At 38.8% G+C, this 18937-nt stretch overlaps 2 protein-coding genes and 1 pseudogene across 2 annotated transcripts; all 3 read left to right on the forward strand.

Annotated features, from left to right (window-relative positions):
* Positions 1-7729: 7729 nt before the first annotated feature.
* LOC143592901 (pectinesterase 2-like) lies at positions 7730-10367 on the forward strand. Its single transcript, XM_077072688.1, has 2 exons — positions 7730-8591; positions 9634-10367. The coding sequence occupies exons 1-2, from the start codon at positions 7730-7732 to the stop codon at positions 10323-10325; spliced, it is 1554 nt and encodes a 517-aa protein (XP_076928803.1). The 3' UTR covers positions 10326-10367.
* A 1433-nt stretch (positions 10368-11800) lies between these two features.
* Positions 11801-12526, forward strand: LOC143592894 (putative pectinesterase/pectinesterase inhibitor 33). Its single transcript, XM_077072686.1, has one exon. The coding sequence runs from the start codon at positions 11801-11803 to the stop codon at positions 12524-12526; it is 726 nt and encodes a 241-aa protein (XP_076928801.1).
* Positions 12527-16080: 3554 nt separating this feature from the next.
* On the forward strand, positions 16081-18250 carry LOC143592895 (pectinesterase pseudogene; annotated as a pseudogene).
* Positions 18251-18937: the final 687 nt, after the last annotated feature.

The following is an 18937-nucleotide window of genomic DNA, read 5'->3' on the forward strand; positions in this document are numbered from 1 at the left end:
GGCAAAACCATAAATTCGACCTCCTCGGTCCTCGAATGAATTCCATCGCTCAGGGTGACTGGAAATGAAATTACACCCCGCGGATGCATTATTTCTCCTCCGAATCCCGATACTGGAGCATGGATGGGTTTCAATCTTTCTTTATCTTCTTTGTCAAGCTGATCAAAGCATTGTTCATACATGATATCTGATGTGCTGCCGGTGTCGAAGAAGACGTAATGAGAACGATAGTGTCCGAAGAGAGCAGTGATGATCAGGGGGTTCTTATTGTTCGGGCCTCCTTTAATTCGAGGGAAGATCACTGGTTCATTCTTCCACTCTTCATTATCAGATTCTTTTCTCTTATTCCCTGTATGGAACTCTCCTTGTATCATATGAACATTCAAATCTTTAATTTGTTTCTTACTCGGGCCTTGGATGTCCCGAACAGGTGTTTTTCCATTGTCCGGTTTTCCATTTTTTACCAAGTGTTTGAGCTTTCCAGATTTCACAGCCGTCTCAATTTTATTTTTCAATGTTCTACATTCATTCGTATTATGACCAATGTCGTCATGATACGAACAGTGCTTAGTAGCATCCAAAAATGATCTTCTTGTTAATGGCTGTGGCTTTCTAAATTTTATATTCTCTATGGTGAGAATTTCAGCGGGAGTCTTTAAAAGAGGAGTCCAGTTGTTGGGACCTCGGTTTACAGGCCCCGCTTTGTTCTTGTTGCCTATGAGGGATCTTGCATCAAAAGGTTTTGACGCTTCCGCACTTGGCTGAAGCCTTAACCATATAGGGCCTTTCACCTGTCTATTAGGTCTCGGATTCTGAAACTCAACTTTATATTTTTGTTTCGTGTTACCATTTCTCAACGTTTTCTCAGTGTTAGCATACACCTTTGCCGCAGTCATCAGGTCGTCCCACTCTTTTGGCATTCCATCTCTGCCCGTAAGCGTGCGGACTAAATCGTCACATTTGACGTTTTTACGGAAGGCACCACGAAGCATGTCTTTACTGATTCCACCGATGTTCAAACTTTCGTCATTGAACCTGGTGATAAAATCTTCTATGGACTCGTTATCGCGGCGGACAACATCCAAAATTTCTGATTGGTCTCGCGTATGTTTTTTCTGTTGACTGAAGTGTTGGGAAAATTTTTTCACCAGATCGTCCCAACTAGAAATTTCACCGTTAGGTAACTTTTCAAACCATTCTCTTGCTGCCCCTGTTTGTGTCAATGCGAACATGTGACACCAATAAGGTAGCGTCCAACCACTAACACCACCTACCGCAATAAAGTTCTGGAGATGATCACTTGGATCAGTCATACCATTATACTTACCCACCGATGTAGGTATCTTAGCATTAACGGGAAAGGGTGCTGTGGCAATACTTGCTATAAACTTTGATTTTTCAGCGAAGGCCGCGGGGCGGTATGGTTTAGTAAAGTCTCGTTCCGCATTGCTATGGTATTTGGTATGGTGGACTATGTCATGCGGACGGCTGCTTTTTGCCTGAGAACTCATCCTACTGTCTCCGGTATACATACTGTAATCTCCCGGGTGATAGGATGAATCGTAACCGTCAAACTCATCTAAATAAGATGGCATCCGCATATTTATGCGAGGACGAGGACGTAGCCTCGGAATTTCGCCAAACTCTAGCTCCGTCTGTTGACTGTAACGGGTTTGACTTCCTCGCACTGTTGGTGGAGGAGAAGGAGATCCCCTAGGGGATTCCTCATAATCCAACGTGCGGGCGTGAAGTTGCTCGCTACGCTTTCTACGCTCGTATTCAGCCACCAAACTTTGTTGTTGCGCGTGGAGCCACTCCTCAGGAGTCAAGGCTCCTCTGATCTGGAATTGCGTCTATGAGATCTCGCCACGTCAGAGTCACCTGAATCATTTTCTAGATCCAACACTGACCGCTTTCGACGAGTTTCTTTCGTAATCCGTCTGAGATTACCCAAATTAGAACCTTCCGGTGCCGAGGCTCGTCCCATATCTGGGGGGGGGGGGGTACCGGTCGGTGCTGTGACGTTCTCTAGGGTAAAACCCCAGGTGTTGCGTCGATGTTCCGTGACCCTGGAGCTGTGACTCGCTCAAGAGTACGGCCACTTGGAGTCGTAATGCATGCAAAAACACTAAGACCCGGAGGTGCTTCTGTGTTGGTTACACGTAACTCAGTTGCAGGGGTTCCCGTCGGCCCTTTAGGAAGTTTACTCATATCAAACGAACCAAAAAACCAACGAAAACTATTGCTGTTCTAACACAAATCACGGATGGCGCCAATGAAGAAACACGGATCCGCTCCCCGGGTATGGGTCCTGGATCCAGTGAGTCCACAGGGTATAATACGATAACTACTACCACGATATGAGTAAAGACCCTTAAAGTCCAGTGACCGAAACCTGCAAAACAAACACCGTGAGTCTCGTTACAGGAAGGAAAAGAGGGGGGGTCTTCCTGTAACCACCCTCCGGCCTGAGAATCAGTAACGTTCGTAATGCAGAAAGTACTGAAGTACAGAGACTAAGTGTAGCCAGAATATATGTGTGTGAATGAATACCTCATACCGTTTGACAAGGTATTTATAGCCGAAGGATGATGGAAGATGATAGGGGCAGCTGTCCTCTTCTAGAAGATCTTTTATAACCGCCTAGACACGTGTCCTCGTGTGATAGGTTGAGCTATACGTCTCATGTGCAGGAGCATAACAACCTGGACATGTGTCACCAATTGATAGGGCGGATCACACCTTGGCCATGTGCACAGTTATAACAACCTGGCCAGGTGTCCTTTGTTCATTGGTTAGTATGTCACGTATTCCCCAAGTAAGAATCATGAGCCTTCTTCTAGAAAGTATTTGAATGGTGACATCTGTCCTGTAGACACTGTCCTCCAGCTATTATGGGGACAGATATCTTGTCTTGCGGACGACTTCTGAGGATGTCCGGATGCTTCCGCGCGTATTGTGAGTTCGTTCCTCCTCTATCATGATATGCGGGTGATCCATGTGTCCCGTGGGTGGCTTGTAAAAGGATTCTCTGTGCCACGCGGGTGATATTTAAGGGTATTTGGGTCTTTTTAATACCCTACCTCTACATGCATGATATATATATATATATATATATATTCTCATATTTCTTTTAAATCATTTTCTTTATATATTATTTGATACGCATGTTCTTAACTTCTACATTTTATTCCATCAGTTCAAATCAACACCATATAATTGAACCATATAATTGAAGTCAACCAATCATTCCCTTGGGCAAATCCAACCACCTTATAATAGTTTTGAATGGCATTTTTATTTTAGTATTTTCTATCTTGCTAACCCACCGCATACAAGCTGGATGGTGTAGGTGGAAAGCAGCCACTGGGGTTTTGTGCGACAAGCGGTTCCCATCTAAATTAAAGGGGAAATTCTATAGACTCGCAGTTAGACCTGCAATGTTGTATGGAACAGACTGTTGGGCCATCAAGAAGACACAGGAGCACAGGATGGAGGTGGCAGAGATGAGGATGCTGAGGTGGATGTGCGGACACACTAGATTAGATACGATTAGAAATGAGGTCTTTAGGGAAAGATTAGGAATAGTTAGCATATCAGAGAAAATAAAGGAAGGGAGATTGAGATGGTTTGGGCATGTGAAGAGGAGACCGACAACAGCGCCAGTTAGAGTAGTGGAAGCCTTCATCGTGGAAGGAAAGAGGAGTAGAGGCAGACCTAAATTGACTCGGGATGAGAGAATTAGACATGACTTGACAAAGTTGCACCTCTCTGAGGACATGGTCCAGGATAGAGATTCATAGAGACGTAGGATTAAGGTTAGCGACTTCTAAGGGAAGGCACCTAGTTAGCTTAGCTTTCTATTTAGGGTCTAGTTGGCTAGCCTTGATCCTTGTTGTTTATGAATATTTTTTTTGTTTTGATGCTGCTTTTTGTTTCTTATGCCCTTTTCTTAGTAGGTTACAGATTCCTTGCTTTTTTGGTAGTTTGTTAACTATGTATTGCTAAGTGTCTTTTGCTTGTAGGATGTATGTTTATTATGATTACCTGTATGTAGCATTATGAGCCGGGGTCTCTCTGGAAGCAGCCTCTCTATTCTCTCGGATAGAGGAAAGAGTTGCCTACATCCCACCCTCCCCTGACCCTACCGATAGCGTGCTATGCGGTGGGATATACAGGGCTTGATTGATTGATATCTTGCTACCAACGTTTCAAAATATTGCATCCTAGTTTATTTTTGGTTTTTGTTGCCCTATAAACATGCCAATTACACGAATGTTTTGTTTTCAATAGTTGCAAGAATAAGCAATCAACGTGATGATGTAATACGCCTCTTGTAGACTTGAATAAGTGACGGTAGCTTGGTCCTGGATTGATGTTTATAATTCACATTCACGATCTTGTGTTAGGGTTAGGGTGTCTCAAAAAAGTTAAGATAAGTGGATGGTATGAAGAACAAATTATGAACAATTGAATATATATACTAATGATTGATTAGACATATTAGTAGTATTGATGAAACTTGTGCAAATTAATTAAGGTTAACCACCGTCGGTAATGATTAATTAAGGTGAGCATAAGTTAGTTCGGTTTGTTTATAATATTTATATATCTAACAATTTGATTCTTAAAATTTTTATGATTGATCGCTTCAGCTACGATATATTTGTTTTCTTTGGTTGTTATTTGGTATTATATATATATATATATATATATATATATATATATATATATATATATATATATATATATATAAATAGAGGAATGTGAATCACAAGATGAAGAGTTTATTTTTGGGTATCTAAACGGTAGATGCTTTTTACAGCGTTGAGTTGTGAGTACGATTTTAACTTATGACAACTCTTTTTACACTTTTTCTTTCTGTTTTATGTTGAAAACTATGTCAAGTTAAGCCAATTCGATGGGCCCTTTAGTATTAATCAATTTTAATGATGAGTTGATTACAAGGGTTTTCTAAATTCTAAGTCGGCTATTAAAATAGTAAGTCTATTTATGATTAATTGACTCGCTTCCTGGATATTATTATCATATTTATGAGTGGAAATTGATCATTATATAAATGGCTTGTTGATATTAATATTTCATATACTTAACGCGGAGGTATACTTTTTTTTGGAACGACTACAGTATTTTTAAAATAAATACCACCATAACATATATTATTTTAGAGCTATACTACAAAACTACAATATTCACGAGCAAAACCCATTCCAAATTACAGCCAAGAGGTTACAATCGAAGTATGGGTGATCCACCGCTTCAATATGGTTAATATTTCATGCACATCGTGTCGGTTTGACGGTAAAAAAAAAAGCTGAAGCCTTTAAATTTTATGGTTTGACTGTACTCGAATATTTCTTGATGACTCCTACTCCATCAACTCTCAATCTCTCAAATTCTACGTGCTATAATACAAAGCAATTTTCTTTTTAATTAAAGAAAAAGAAACCTGATTTTAAATTCGTTTTTATTAGAAAAAAACAAAAAAAAGAAAACAAGTGGAGCTGCGATTTAAGTGTTTGTATACAAGGATTTCAGATTCCAAATTAATCACCCAGGTTGCAACAATAATATCATGGGTGGCATCCAAAAGCCGTTAAATTAAAACCTAAGTACGTTGGGATATATAATATAATGGGATTTTGTTGGGCTCACGTTGGTTGTCTTGGTCAACGCGTGTTCGTGGTGCCCACTCCCATGTTTTAAGGCAACAAGGAACGCATCGCTGATCGACCTATATATAAATGAGAAAGTCAACGTCCGTGAGTGGCTACATATCCATCGTTTTTTGTATGTTTAATTAGAATACAAATTCTTAGCAACTTTTTAAAAACTAGACCGGATAGCAAATCGACCGATCTATTGGTTCACTAGTCAACCAGTTCAATCAACCGGGCCGGTTTTAATAACGGGATGTGTAATATTTAGTTTAATAGTTGAAAAAAAATATAAAATAGAGGCCTACTGAAATTATACTGCGCAATTATGTTGTTTTAGTGCCAAATGAATAGTACAAGTCGTGTAGGTGTAAATATCGAATCTGAGTAATAGCTAAAGCAGGTTGAATCCTGTAATTAGGTTGATTAATCAATTTATTTTAAAAAGTATTTTTAAACCTTGGTCCTTGGTCACTTTTATGTCATGTTTAAAGATATGCATGGATAGTGCCTTTTGATAGAATGTTAGGTTTTATAACTTTAAAACTCAGTTTAATTAAGATTTTATATATAATAGTCTGATTAGACAAATCATCTAATCGATGAGTACCATAGTTTCATACAGTCCGTTAATATCAAAGTTTGAAAACCAAATTTGTCTAAAACAACATTTTTGAACCCCGAAATCAATTTCCAGCATATAATGAAAGGTTCTTAAGTCTTAACTTAAATAATGATTCGAATTACTTTCCAAATACCTTAATTAAACTCGAAATTTGATTATAGTCCGAGACTATTAACCTAGACGACCCTGATGAAGTGAGACCAAAACACTCAAGACCGAAACAGGTGAATATATGTTAACAACTTTCAAAAACTGAAAAGAATGTTGTAATTTCAAACACGCTATGAACTAGATCTTACTTGATGCACACAGTACATTTAGGTGGTATTCGAGCTAGTTGTTCACTCAGGATAGCATTGATCGTGCGCGCGCCATGTTGTGGGCACATATATTATATAGTTTTGGACAATACATGAACTAGTGAAAACACAACATCCGTTGGCTAATTGTGGGATTAAACAGATGATATAATGTATAAAGTTGACTAATTTATTGACTTGTTTACCATGTCCGTTAGATGTTGTACGTCATCAGCTTTTTCCAATGTTTTCTTTTTAAGCATGTCTCTCATGTGGCCGTTAAGAAGTCATATATATGAACCGAAAGCTAGGAATTTTGATTGGTGGAAGTTTAAGAATAATATTGTGTTTAAATCAATTTTGTTTAGACCCATTGTTAACATGTGCTTTAGACAAGTTCTGCTATGGAAACCAAATGTTACGTTTGGATACTTTAACTTTATTTTGTAATGTAAGTAATGAAAGGAAAGGCAGATTTTGTTTTCTATTAATTTAGTTTTGTTGTGTTAAGTATTTTGATATCAATCTGGTTGCTAACCGTCTAGGGACCCGCCACCTATTGGGCTCATCTTGTGACACCCGTGTCAAATAAGATCAACAAGTATATTCGAGGCCTAGTGCAAAAATTCAGGGATCGTGATGGCAGCAAAACCGGATATCATTGAGTCAGTCATGGAGTTAGCAAGGACGTTAACCGTTGAAAAGGTTCGGATGAAGGAGATAAGTGAGAAAGCATGTGGTTTCAAAAGGGAGTTTGATGGGAATTCTAATATATGTGCACTTATATTAACATTACATTTGTGCACTTATATTAAAATTACATTAGGGTTCTATTTTTATATTTAGGTGCTTATAATATATTATCCCTAGTTTGTTCATCTTTGTTTAGTTGACTATATTTATATTTGTAACATTAATACACGTAGAAAACTCATGTATCCAATTAAACACCACCTAGAAACAGTTTGGTTTATAGGAGAATCATTCTTCTACCATCCACGTCCAGTTTTAGAATTGGTGACATTGTCAAATGTCAACTTTGTCACAATAAATAATTCGTATATTGAAACCTTATAAATAGTCTCACAATATATCATACATCTCACAAACACAACACCAACACACAGATGGCAATGAACATCCCCCTTTTCGTTGTACTCCTCACCATTTCCATTTCACCATGGTTTTCCTTAGCCATACTGAACGACGTTAACTGGTGGTGCGATAAAACACCAAACCCTGAGCCATGCAAGCATTTCATGCGCCACAAACCGCACAAACTCGGTCTTGTTATGGGCAAATCTGGCTTCAAGAAAATGGCTTTGGAGTTGGCCATGGAAAGAGCACTTAATGCCGAGAGTCACACCAAATGGCTTGGTCCAAAGTGCCGTAACGAGCGAGAAAAGGCTGCTTGGGCTGACTGCTTGAAGCTATATGAAAACACAGTATTGCAATTAAACCAAACCCTAGACCCAACAACCAAGTGCACCGATTTTGATGCGCAAACGTGGCTTAGTACCGCGCTAACCAACCTTGAGACTTGTCGGGCAGGGTTCGTGGAGGTTAACGCTTCGGACTACATGTTGCCACTCATGAATAATAATGTGACAAAGCTTATTAGTAATACTTTGGCTATTAACAATGGTTCAAGGACACCCGTGGAGACTTATAAAGACGGGTTTCCTAGTTGGATTAAGCCTGGGGATCGAAAACTTTTGCAAACCAGAGCTCCACGAGCGAACATTGTGGTGGCTCAGGATGGTTCAGGGAATTATAAGACAATTAAGGCTGCGATTGATGCCGCGGCAAAGAGGAGTGGGAGTGGGAGGTTTGTTATTTATATAAAGAAAGGTGTTTATAGGGAGAATATTGAGATTGGTAACAAAATGAAGAATATAATGCTTGTTGGTGATGGGATGAAGTACACCATCATCACCGGCAGCCGGAGTGTCGATGGCGGTTCCACCACGTTTAACTCCGGCACCGTCAGTAAGTAGCCGTTCTCTATTTCTTTATATCATCATCATCATCATCGTACTCAGTATATCCCACCAATAGCAATGCTATGGTAGGGTCTGAGGAGGGTAAGATGTAGACAGCCTTACCTCTATCCCATAGGGATAGAGAGGCTGCTTCCGGTGAGACCCCCGGCTCGATAGTAGTTTTGCATCAAGCCTTGGACATAAGGCACATAGCACTCAATCATCGGGACACCGGCTGATCGGTGCATGTGCCCTTGTCTTTCGGCTATCAACGCCACCACATGATGCCTGATTAACCTTCCGCCACTTTTAACGTTATTTTCAGGAGATTAGTAAAATAACGTCAAAATTAGTGCAATTTTACTTTTGCCCACCCGAGGGTTCACACATATATACATTATATGCGCGCACCGCAAGCAGGGCGTATCTATAAACAAAACATAAAGAAGAAGTCTTTTAAACAAAGTCATGGTTTTGGGTTCCAATTGTCAACAATGCAGAAAATTCTTTAAAAGAATTTAAGACATTTCTTGCTTATGAATCAAGAAAGCGAAACTGATCGAGTTATATTTCCTGGTAGTTAAATGTCTTCAAATTAATATTCTTTGGATATATAGACAATTATGTATCCAACTTAAAGTAACCGTCCCATCTCATAACTAAATAATTGAAATATAGTATCCTTCCTAAGAATTTAATATTTTTTAATAATATACACTAAATTAGTTTTTGACATTTTCATCACCATATAATATCTTCTATATATTAAAATTCTAAATACACATCTTTTTCTACATTTTAATATGAGATATTGTGTTCAAACTTCAAAATAACGTATTTTTGTTCTCTGCCTTATAAAAATTAAGTCACGTAAAATACCCCTCGTTTTAGTAAAAATGTATTGAAGTGTAACACAAAAAATAAATCAAAACCGTGTATTAAGATTTTAAAAAATATTAGATATTGTAATAACAATGTAAATGTTGTATAATATTCTATATAATTAAGTTGATAGTGTTCTCACACCTTTTATTTCCATGTAACAACAGTTGTAACCGGGTCTGGATTCATCGCCCGAGGCATAACAATCCGCAACACAGCCGGCCCTCAGAACCACCAAGCAGTGGCTCTGCGGTCCGGCTCAGACCTATCGGTCTTCTACCATTGCGGATTTGAAGGATACCAAGACACCCTCTACGTCCACTCCCAACGACAATTCTACAAAGAATGCTACATTTACGGCACCGTCGATTTCATATTTGGCAACGCAGCCGTGGTTTTCCAAAACTGCATGATTTATGGAAGACGACCCATGACTTCCCAAAAGATCACCATCACCGCCCAAGGACGAACTGACTCAAACCAAAACACCGGGATTGTTATTCAAAATTCCCGAATCATGGCTGCATCCGACCTTAAACCGGTCTTGAGCTCGTTTAAAACATTCTTGGGCCGACCATGGAAGCAATATTCTCGAACGGTTTACTTGAAAAATTATATGGATGGTTTGGTGGACCCGGCTGGATGGTTAGAATGGGATGGGAACTTTGCTCTTAATACTTTGTATTATGGAGAGTATAGGAATACTGGACCAGGTTCTTCGACTAGCCGAAGAGTTAAGTGGCGTGGGTACCGGGTTATCACCAGCTCAAATGAGGCTTCTCGGTTTACAGTTGCGAATTTTATCGCTGGTCAGTCGTGGTTGCCGGGCACTAGTGTGCCGTTTCATGCCGGACTTTAAGTTCTAATTGAACTTTTTGTTGAGTAATTTGTGTATTTGTTGGTTTATTATGTTTATATTATTTTCTTTGATACAATTTCTTTCATTCATGTAATAAGAGTTTACTCTGAATAAACATATCCATAAGGTGCCATGTTTTCGGTATATAACTAACTTTTTTTTAAATTAACTAACTTGATTTAAATCATTAATCTACTGGCAACCCATTATAAACTTTTTTTTTACATGCGTATAAGACTAAAGAGTATACCTCATTCTCTTTATTTTCCTCTTATTCATTACGTCTACGTCACCTCAACTTCTCCTCACTAAACTCATGTATGGGTCATTCTTCACCACTTCTCCAATTTATATATAGAAAAACAAAGATAAGAAAAGAAAAGGCCCTGTGTCACCGGTGCGTGATCCTCTCTGTGAAGTATACCGCACAACTTAAGTTTTTTTTAATTAGAGATGAATCTTAAAGTAACGATAAAGTTATTGGGTTGGAATCGTTAAGGTTGCCCTTTGTACAAAGATAAAACAAAGGACGTGTACACAAGAATTAAGTCGGATCGATAATCTAAACTCTATGATTTTTGTTTACTATTTGATTAAAAGCAAAAGTTACATAATAGATTTTAAAGTTTTTTAAAATAAGAAATAATTTTAAAAAATGTGTTTTATTTGTGTAATTAGTGTTTTCTTTATAATATATCATTATATAAAAAAGAGAGATGCATTTAATAAAAAGAAAACAAAGACAGGAAAAAATTGGTAAGAATGAATATGAAGACGACAAATGACATGCACGATTTTTTTTTGTTTATTAGATAATATAATATAGATTTAAAATTTCAACACTTTTTTATTTAAAACTCAAGTTCCTAGTCAACAGCCAGCGAATTTTAATGTACCGTTTAAGTGTTGTATTCAGGGACAGAGGTAAGGTTTGTCTATATCTCACTCTTCCTAAACCCAACAAGTAAATTTGATATAGGTAAAATTTACTGGGTATTATTGTTACGGTGGACGTGACATTAATTTTTTAACATGTAATATTCAAATTTTGAAGTTTTTTCCCTTTTAAATTCAAAATCAGAAAATTAGTAACACAATAAATAAAGTACTTATAATGCAATACTAAATTTCTCATATTGCATGATCTTTGACCATTGTTAATATTAAACCAAATATGCAAATCATAAAGTTGAAGATGTATAAATCATAAAGTCAAAGATTTAGTACCATTAAATTACATGACTACAAATACCATATGTTTCAAGCACTTCACATATCACCAAATTAATCTAGTCATGGCTTTGACCATGAAGCTTACACTCTTCTTTTGCTTCATTTCCTTCATCATTTCATGCTCTTCGGAACCAACCATAAACTGGTGGTGCCATCAAACCCCAAACTACGAAACATGCAACCACTACGTCGCGGGATTACTCCCCGCCGACACCACCCTACCCGCAAACCAAATCCTAGACATGACCGTAAAAGCCGCCCTTAATGAAGCCCAAGCGGCTTCAAAACAAATCCAAAACATCGAGTCTGCGACCGCAAATGTCCCAGGAAAAAGTTTGTGGGGCAGCTGCGTAAACTACTTTGACGGGATCGTGTCCACACTTAACATGATCCTATACCCTTACAATGCCCAAGACCGTGACCTTGACGTTCCACCGACCCCGCTTGATGTCCAAACGTGGCTCAGTGCGGGTTTAACCTACATAACCGTTAGCGAAAAAGGGTTCGAGTTGATTAATATGACCAACCTCTTGTTACCTTCAATATCCGCCAATTTAACAAAACTACTACTCAACTCTTTATCTATTAGTACTGCTGTTGGTAATACTACACGTAGTCATGTTGTAAATGAACCCATTGATTTGAATATTAGCGACGAATATAAGTTGGCTGTTTTGGCAGCTGAAAGGCCTGACGCGGTGGTGGCTCGTGATGGTTCGGGGAATTTTAGAACGATTCAAGAGGCGGTGAATTCCGCAGTTAACCAGAAGCCAAATAGGAGGTATGTGATTTACGTGAAAGCTGGTGTTTATAATGAATACGTAGATGTACCGGTGACATTTCGGTATATCACGATGTATGGTGATGGAATAGGTAAGACGATCATCACCGGAAATAGGCATTGCGGTGGTGACGCACTCTATACATCAAAGGCTGGTGATTTGCAGGGATCGGCAACTTTTAGTTAGTTCACTTCTACTCATATATATATTTTGTTATTTTAACTCCATCAGGAGTGGTCGTAAAAACATCAACCCTAACCTACGCACATTTAAAATCATGTCACAAGAATATGAGTCATTTATTTAGACATGTCAAAAGGATTGGTGGGTGACACTTAAATTGTAACGTTCTAATTGAATTGGTGGGTTGAAGAAAATGAGTTAAACAAGTTAGTGGTCAGCTTGTTTAACTAAACGGATTAAATAAATCAGCCTAAACACATGACTTGTTTAATTAAACATTTTAGCTCGAACTCAAACAATTCGTTAAACGGGATACCACGTGCTAGATATTTCAACTCATAATTTGATTAATTCGTGTCGTGTTTGGCTCGCATTTTGGGTTGGGTTGAAATTGCCACACAAGCTGTGGATCAGTTAAGTGTGTTCGAGTATGAGTGGTGACTATTTGTAGGTCTCCACTCAGACCCCAAAAATATATATATAAACATCTTATGACCGTAGCAGACATTATTGTTTGGTATAAACGGCGAGTGTGATATACATCAAGTTAACCTTTTGTGTTTGTGTTAATGCAGAAGTCTGGAGCCATAGGTTTATCGCCAGGGACATTACATTCCAGAACACAGCGGGGCCTGGGGGAGCACAAGCGTTGGCACTCCTCTCGGCCTCCCACAAATCAGTCTTTTACCGTTTCAGCTTCGAGGGATACCAAGACACACTTTTTACTATCTCTTTTACACAGTTCTACAAAGAATGCCAAATATCTGGAACTGTAGATTTTATTTTTGGAGGCGCTCTCGCGGTGTTTCAAGATTGTAATATCATTCTTCGAAAACAGCCACGGGGAGGAGGGTTAGTAGTGACGGCTCATGGACGAAACAGCCGTCTCGAGCCTGTTGGATACTCATTCCAAGGGTGTAGGGTAACCGCTGCAGCCGATCTTCGTAAATATAAAAAAGCTTTCTTAGGAAGACCATGGTTTGTGAAGAGGTATGTACCCGCCTCAGCATCGAGCGGGGCGGGTCAACCCACAAGATATATACAAGACATTAGAAATCAAAGATATTATCAAGGCACAAAGCCAAAACTTATGCTCAAGCATCACATGCTTGCACATATCACATACGCTCACGCATCACATGTGCTCATGCATCACATATGCTCGCGCGTATCACATGCTTATGCATATCACATCGTGCGTGGCGCATCCGCGCGCGGCACATATCACATGCTCGCGCATCATACATGCCCACCCATATCACAGTTGCGCATGGCGCAGCTGCGCGTGACGCGTATTACATGTTTGTGCGTATCGCATCTGCGCATGAAATATCTGCGCGTGAGAATAAAGAGAAAACCTCGCGCATCCTCAGGATGGGCGCATATCACACGTGCACATAATCAACCTCGTCCTTATCCAAATCAGGATTAGGGCAACCTTGATTGTGCACGTCAGACAACCTTCCAGAAGGCATCTTTTTAAGGAATAAGGATATGCTGATGTTGACAGCTGCTAAATGAAAGTTGGACAGGTCAGCATGACTCATGGGTTACCACGTGATCATAACCAATGAAAGAGCACCAGGTGTCTCCAGGGACACGTGGCGCAAATCGATTGGAGGAGGCCAACAAAACCCTAATTTGGTCTCAGCTCAATCAGTGGAAACCCTAGCACTATAAATACATCATAACGTACACAGTTACAAGACAGACATTGATTCACATTGAAGCATATTCAATTACATTCTCTGACAGGCAGCCCTAGTCAGTTACTTTCTCATACACAGAGAGAATCAGAATAATCAGACAGAGTAATATACAGTATTCAGCTATTAAGCAATACTCTCCCAATTCCCTTACTCACACATTATTATCTTCTCCTACACATACTTATTCTCACGCCGGAGGGTTACCCCAAAGAGGACCCCTCTGTCCCTTTCTGAGGGGTAAGTAACGGCGTTGTTCGTTTTGTAGGTGGAGGAACATTGATCCAGACGAACCATCGGTGAAATAGCATAATCACACCCGAGGAAAGTAGTTCTGCTACCAGTGAGTAGATCCACGTTTCTTCAGTTTGGAAATAGTAGGACCGTCTATATGCAATCTTTTCTAGATCAATGGATTGACCCAAAAGGGTGGCTTAATAGTTGGCAACAGTTCTGGAAGACTGCTTATTGTGGAGAGTATATGAATTATGGACCGGGTTCTTCTACTAATAAAAGGGTTACATGGCCTGATTATCATGCTATAAAGGATCGAAAGACCGCGGGGTATTTTACGGTCCACAATTTCATTGATGGCGATAACTGGCTGCCTCAAACCAACGTACCTTTTACATCAGGGTTTGTAAAACAGCCCATGCTGCTAAAATGATCATCTATAAATGTTTTAAGATCACATATTTAGAATATGAAGCGTAGTGTTATTGTGATTCTTAAATTCTATGATTCTCATTTGAGCAAGTATATCAACCTATTTATTTCATAAACTATATTATCTTACTATACTAATAAAAGAAAATTTTGAAATTATCATGTCAACTGTCTAAGCATACATTTGTCTTAAATCCTAATCTTTCATCTCATTCATTCTAGTTATTCATGGATCATAGGTCAAAACCATTTTATTTAATTGGGTTATAACATAGTGTGACTTTTATTCATTATTGAGTTAAGTGTCATTTTCATATCTCAGGTTGGACCAACTACGCAACTTTAGTACATTTTTTTAATTTTTTGCAAATCAATACCTAACGTTTTCAAAATCATGTTATTTTAGTACTTATCATTAAGTCAGGGATAAAATGGTTGTAGTCATGTTATAACACAAACGCCCACATTTTCTATACGTTCATATGGCAGTTGGTACCCGTTAGCCTTATTTGTTATGCTTGATTCCAACAACCATTTAGCCACGGTGTTTTGAAATGGTTGTAGCCAAAATATACTTTTTGGGACCATATAACATAAACGAAGACACTTAAAAAGCGTGGTAGTTGGTAGTTTTTAGCCACACTTATTGAGACGATGAATAATCCTAGCAACAAACATCGGTACCATTTAGCCACACTTTTAAATGTCTACAACTACTAAGATGTGAGTACTGTGACAATATGATACCTATGAGGCTACAATAATACGACCTTTGGTCACACTTGAGCTGAAAAAATTATGTGTGGTCGAAGGCCTACAACCACAGTTTTTTCATGTAGCCGTAGCCCATTTTTTACAGTGACGTACTTTTTAAGCTTTCTATAAAAGTATTGTGTATTTTTTTAGAATTAAAAGATTTTTAGATGCGACATTAATTTTAGAATATGCAATACTCCAATTTTGAAGATTTTTTCCATTTTAAATTCCTTGGTAAATCACAAAAATGTTAACACAATAAAGTACTTCATAATGTAATGCTTAGTTTGCTCATATTGCATTACCTTTGACCATTAAACCATATATAAATCATAAAGTTGAAGATTTATCACCATTAATTACATGACTACAAGTACCATATTTCAAGAACTTCACATATCACCAAATTACCAAAACATAGCTTTAACTATGAAGCTTACTCTCTTCTTCTGCTTCATTTCCTACATCATTTCATGCTCATCAGAACCAACCATAAACTGGTGGTGCCACCAAACCCCACACTACGAAACATGCAGCCACTACGTCGCGGGAATACACCCCGCCACCACCACCATACCCGCAAAACAATTCCTAGACATAAGCGTACATGCTGCTCTTAATGAAGCCCGTGTAGCTATAAAACAAATCCGAACCATTGCGTCCGCAGCCACAGACATCCCAGGAAAAACTTTGTGGGGCAGTTGCATTGACTACTTTGACGGGATCGTGTCAACACTTAACATGATCCTATACCCGGACCATGGCCATGATCCTGACCTTGAACTTGAACCGACCCCGCTTGACGTCCAAACATGGCTCAGTGCGGGTTTAACCTACATAACCGTTTGCAACAAAGGGTTCGAGTTGATTAATATGGACAACCCCTTATTACCTTTAATATCCAACAATTTGACACAACTAATACTCAACTCTTTATCTATTAGTACTGTTGTTGGTAATATTACGCGTAGTCATGTTGTAAATGAACCCATTGATTTGAATATTAGCGACGAATATGAGTTTGCTGAATTGGCGGCTGAAAGGCCGGACGTGGTGGTGGCTCTTGATGGTTCGGGTAATTTTACAACGGTTCAAGAGGCGGTGAATTCTGCAGTTTACCGGAAGCCAAATAAGAGGTATGTGATTTACGTGAAAGCTGGTGTTTATAATGAATACGTAGATGTTCCGAGGACATTTCAGTTTATCACGATGTATGGTGACGGAATAGATAAGACGATCATCACCGGTAACCGGCATTGCGGTGGTAACATGAACAATTCATCAAAGGCTGGTGATTTGCAGGGATCGGCAACATTTAGTTAGTTCACTACTCATATTTATTTTGTCATTTTAACTCCATCACAAAAGTAAAAACGTCAGCCCTAACCCGTACACATTAACATCGTGTCACAAGAATGTGAACCATTAATTTAGACATGCCAAATGGATTGGTGGACGTGCTAATTGAGTTGGTGGGTTTTAGAAAATGGGTTAAACGGGTTAGTGGGTCGACTTGTTTAACTAAACCGATTGAATAGATCAGCCTAAACACATTACCTGTTTAATTAAACATTTCAGCTCGAACTCAAACTACTTTTAAACGGGTTAGTAATTTCAACCCATAAGTTAATTAATTTGGTGTTGTGTTTGGCTCGCATTTTGGGTTGGGTTTGTAGGTCTCCACCCTAGCTATGGATCAGTTAAATGTGCTCGAGTGTGAGCAGATTTAAAGATCGGTGATTACTTGTATGTCTCCATCCATACAAAAAATAATAATAAAAGAAATTTCAACTGTGAAATTTTCTTATGGGTTGGGCAAAGCAGACAATATTGGTTGGTATAAATGACGAGTGTTATATACATTGAGTTAACTTTTTATGTTTGTGTTAATGCAGAAGTTTGGAGCCATTGGTTTATCGCCCGAGACATCACATTCCAGAACACCGCGGGGCCTGAGGGAGCACAAGCGTTGGCACTCCTCTCAGCCTCCGACAAATCAGCTTTTTACCGTTGCAGCTTTGAGGGATACCAAGACACACTTCTTACCATGGCGTTTAAACAGTTCTACAAAGTATGCCAAATATCTGGAACTATAGATTTTATTTTTGGGGGCGCTCTCGCGGTGTTTCAAGATTGTAATATCATTCTTCGGAAACCGCCACGGGGAGGAGGGTTAGTAGTGACGGCTCACGGACGAAACAGCCCTTATGAGCCCACTGGATATTCGTTCCAAGGGTGTACGATAACTTCTGCTGCTGATCTTCGTCGCTATAACAAAGCTTTCCTAGGAAGACCATGGTTTGGACACAGTAGGACCATTTATATGGAATCTTTTCTGGATCATTGGGTGGACCCGAAAGGGTGGCTTAATAGTTGGAAAGACTTCTGGAAGACTGCTTATTGTGGAGAGTACATGAATTATGGACCGGGTTCTTCTACTGATAAAAGGGTCACGTGGCCTCATTATCATGCTATAAAAGATCCAAAGACCGCAGGGTATTTCACGGTTCGCAATTTCATTGAAGGCAATCACTGGCTTCCTCGAACCCACATACCTTTTGCACCAGGGTTCGTAAAATGGCCTGTGCTGCTAAAATGATCATATTTCAAGTTAGTTTTAAAAACATAAACTAAGACTTTTGTACTAAGTCATCCACTTAAATGTTTCAAGATCACACATTTAGAATACGAAATGTAGTTATTGTGATTATTAAATCCTATGATTCTCATTTGAGCAAGTATTTCAATCTATTATCTATACTAAAGTTATTATTTGATAATGATTATATGTCATAGGTGTGTTTTATAATTCATGATAATAAGTTTGTGTAGAACATGAGTCACATTAATATTTAAAGTGATAAAATAAAATAAGTATAACAATACTCTCGTTATACTAGGGAAATATCATAGTAGAATACCGTGTACAAAACCAAAATAAAATTAATATAGAGAACAGTTAATATAGATTCGTGTCGATGTCTTTGATGAGAACTTCACCAAAAATTTCTTGACTCGAGTCTTCCACACGTTGAGTATTTTCACATTTGTCTTAGTTTTCCTTGGTGTGGCTACAAATTCTTATCCTTGACCCAATTACTCCATTGGCTGCAACAAAACATGAACATAATAATATATATTGAGCGTTGGTTGAGGCACGTATTCAATACGCTTCCCTTAAAACAAATTTCGGGTCTCTACTAAAAAACCTGTCTGTCTCTCAGGGTACAACAGCCGAAGCAGTATGTACTGCCGGGAAAGGCTACGCGCCCGAGGTTACATCGAG

Source organism: Bidens hawaiensis, unplaced genomic scaffold (assembly GCF_021521415.1).
Source record: "Bidens hawaiensis isolate Kalapana, Puna unplaced genomic scaffold, B.hawaiensis_p1.1 tig00041358_1, whole genome shotgun sequence".
NCBI lineage: Eukaryota > Viridiplantae > Streptophyta > Magnoliopsida > Asterales > Asteraceae > Bidens > Bidens hawaiensis.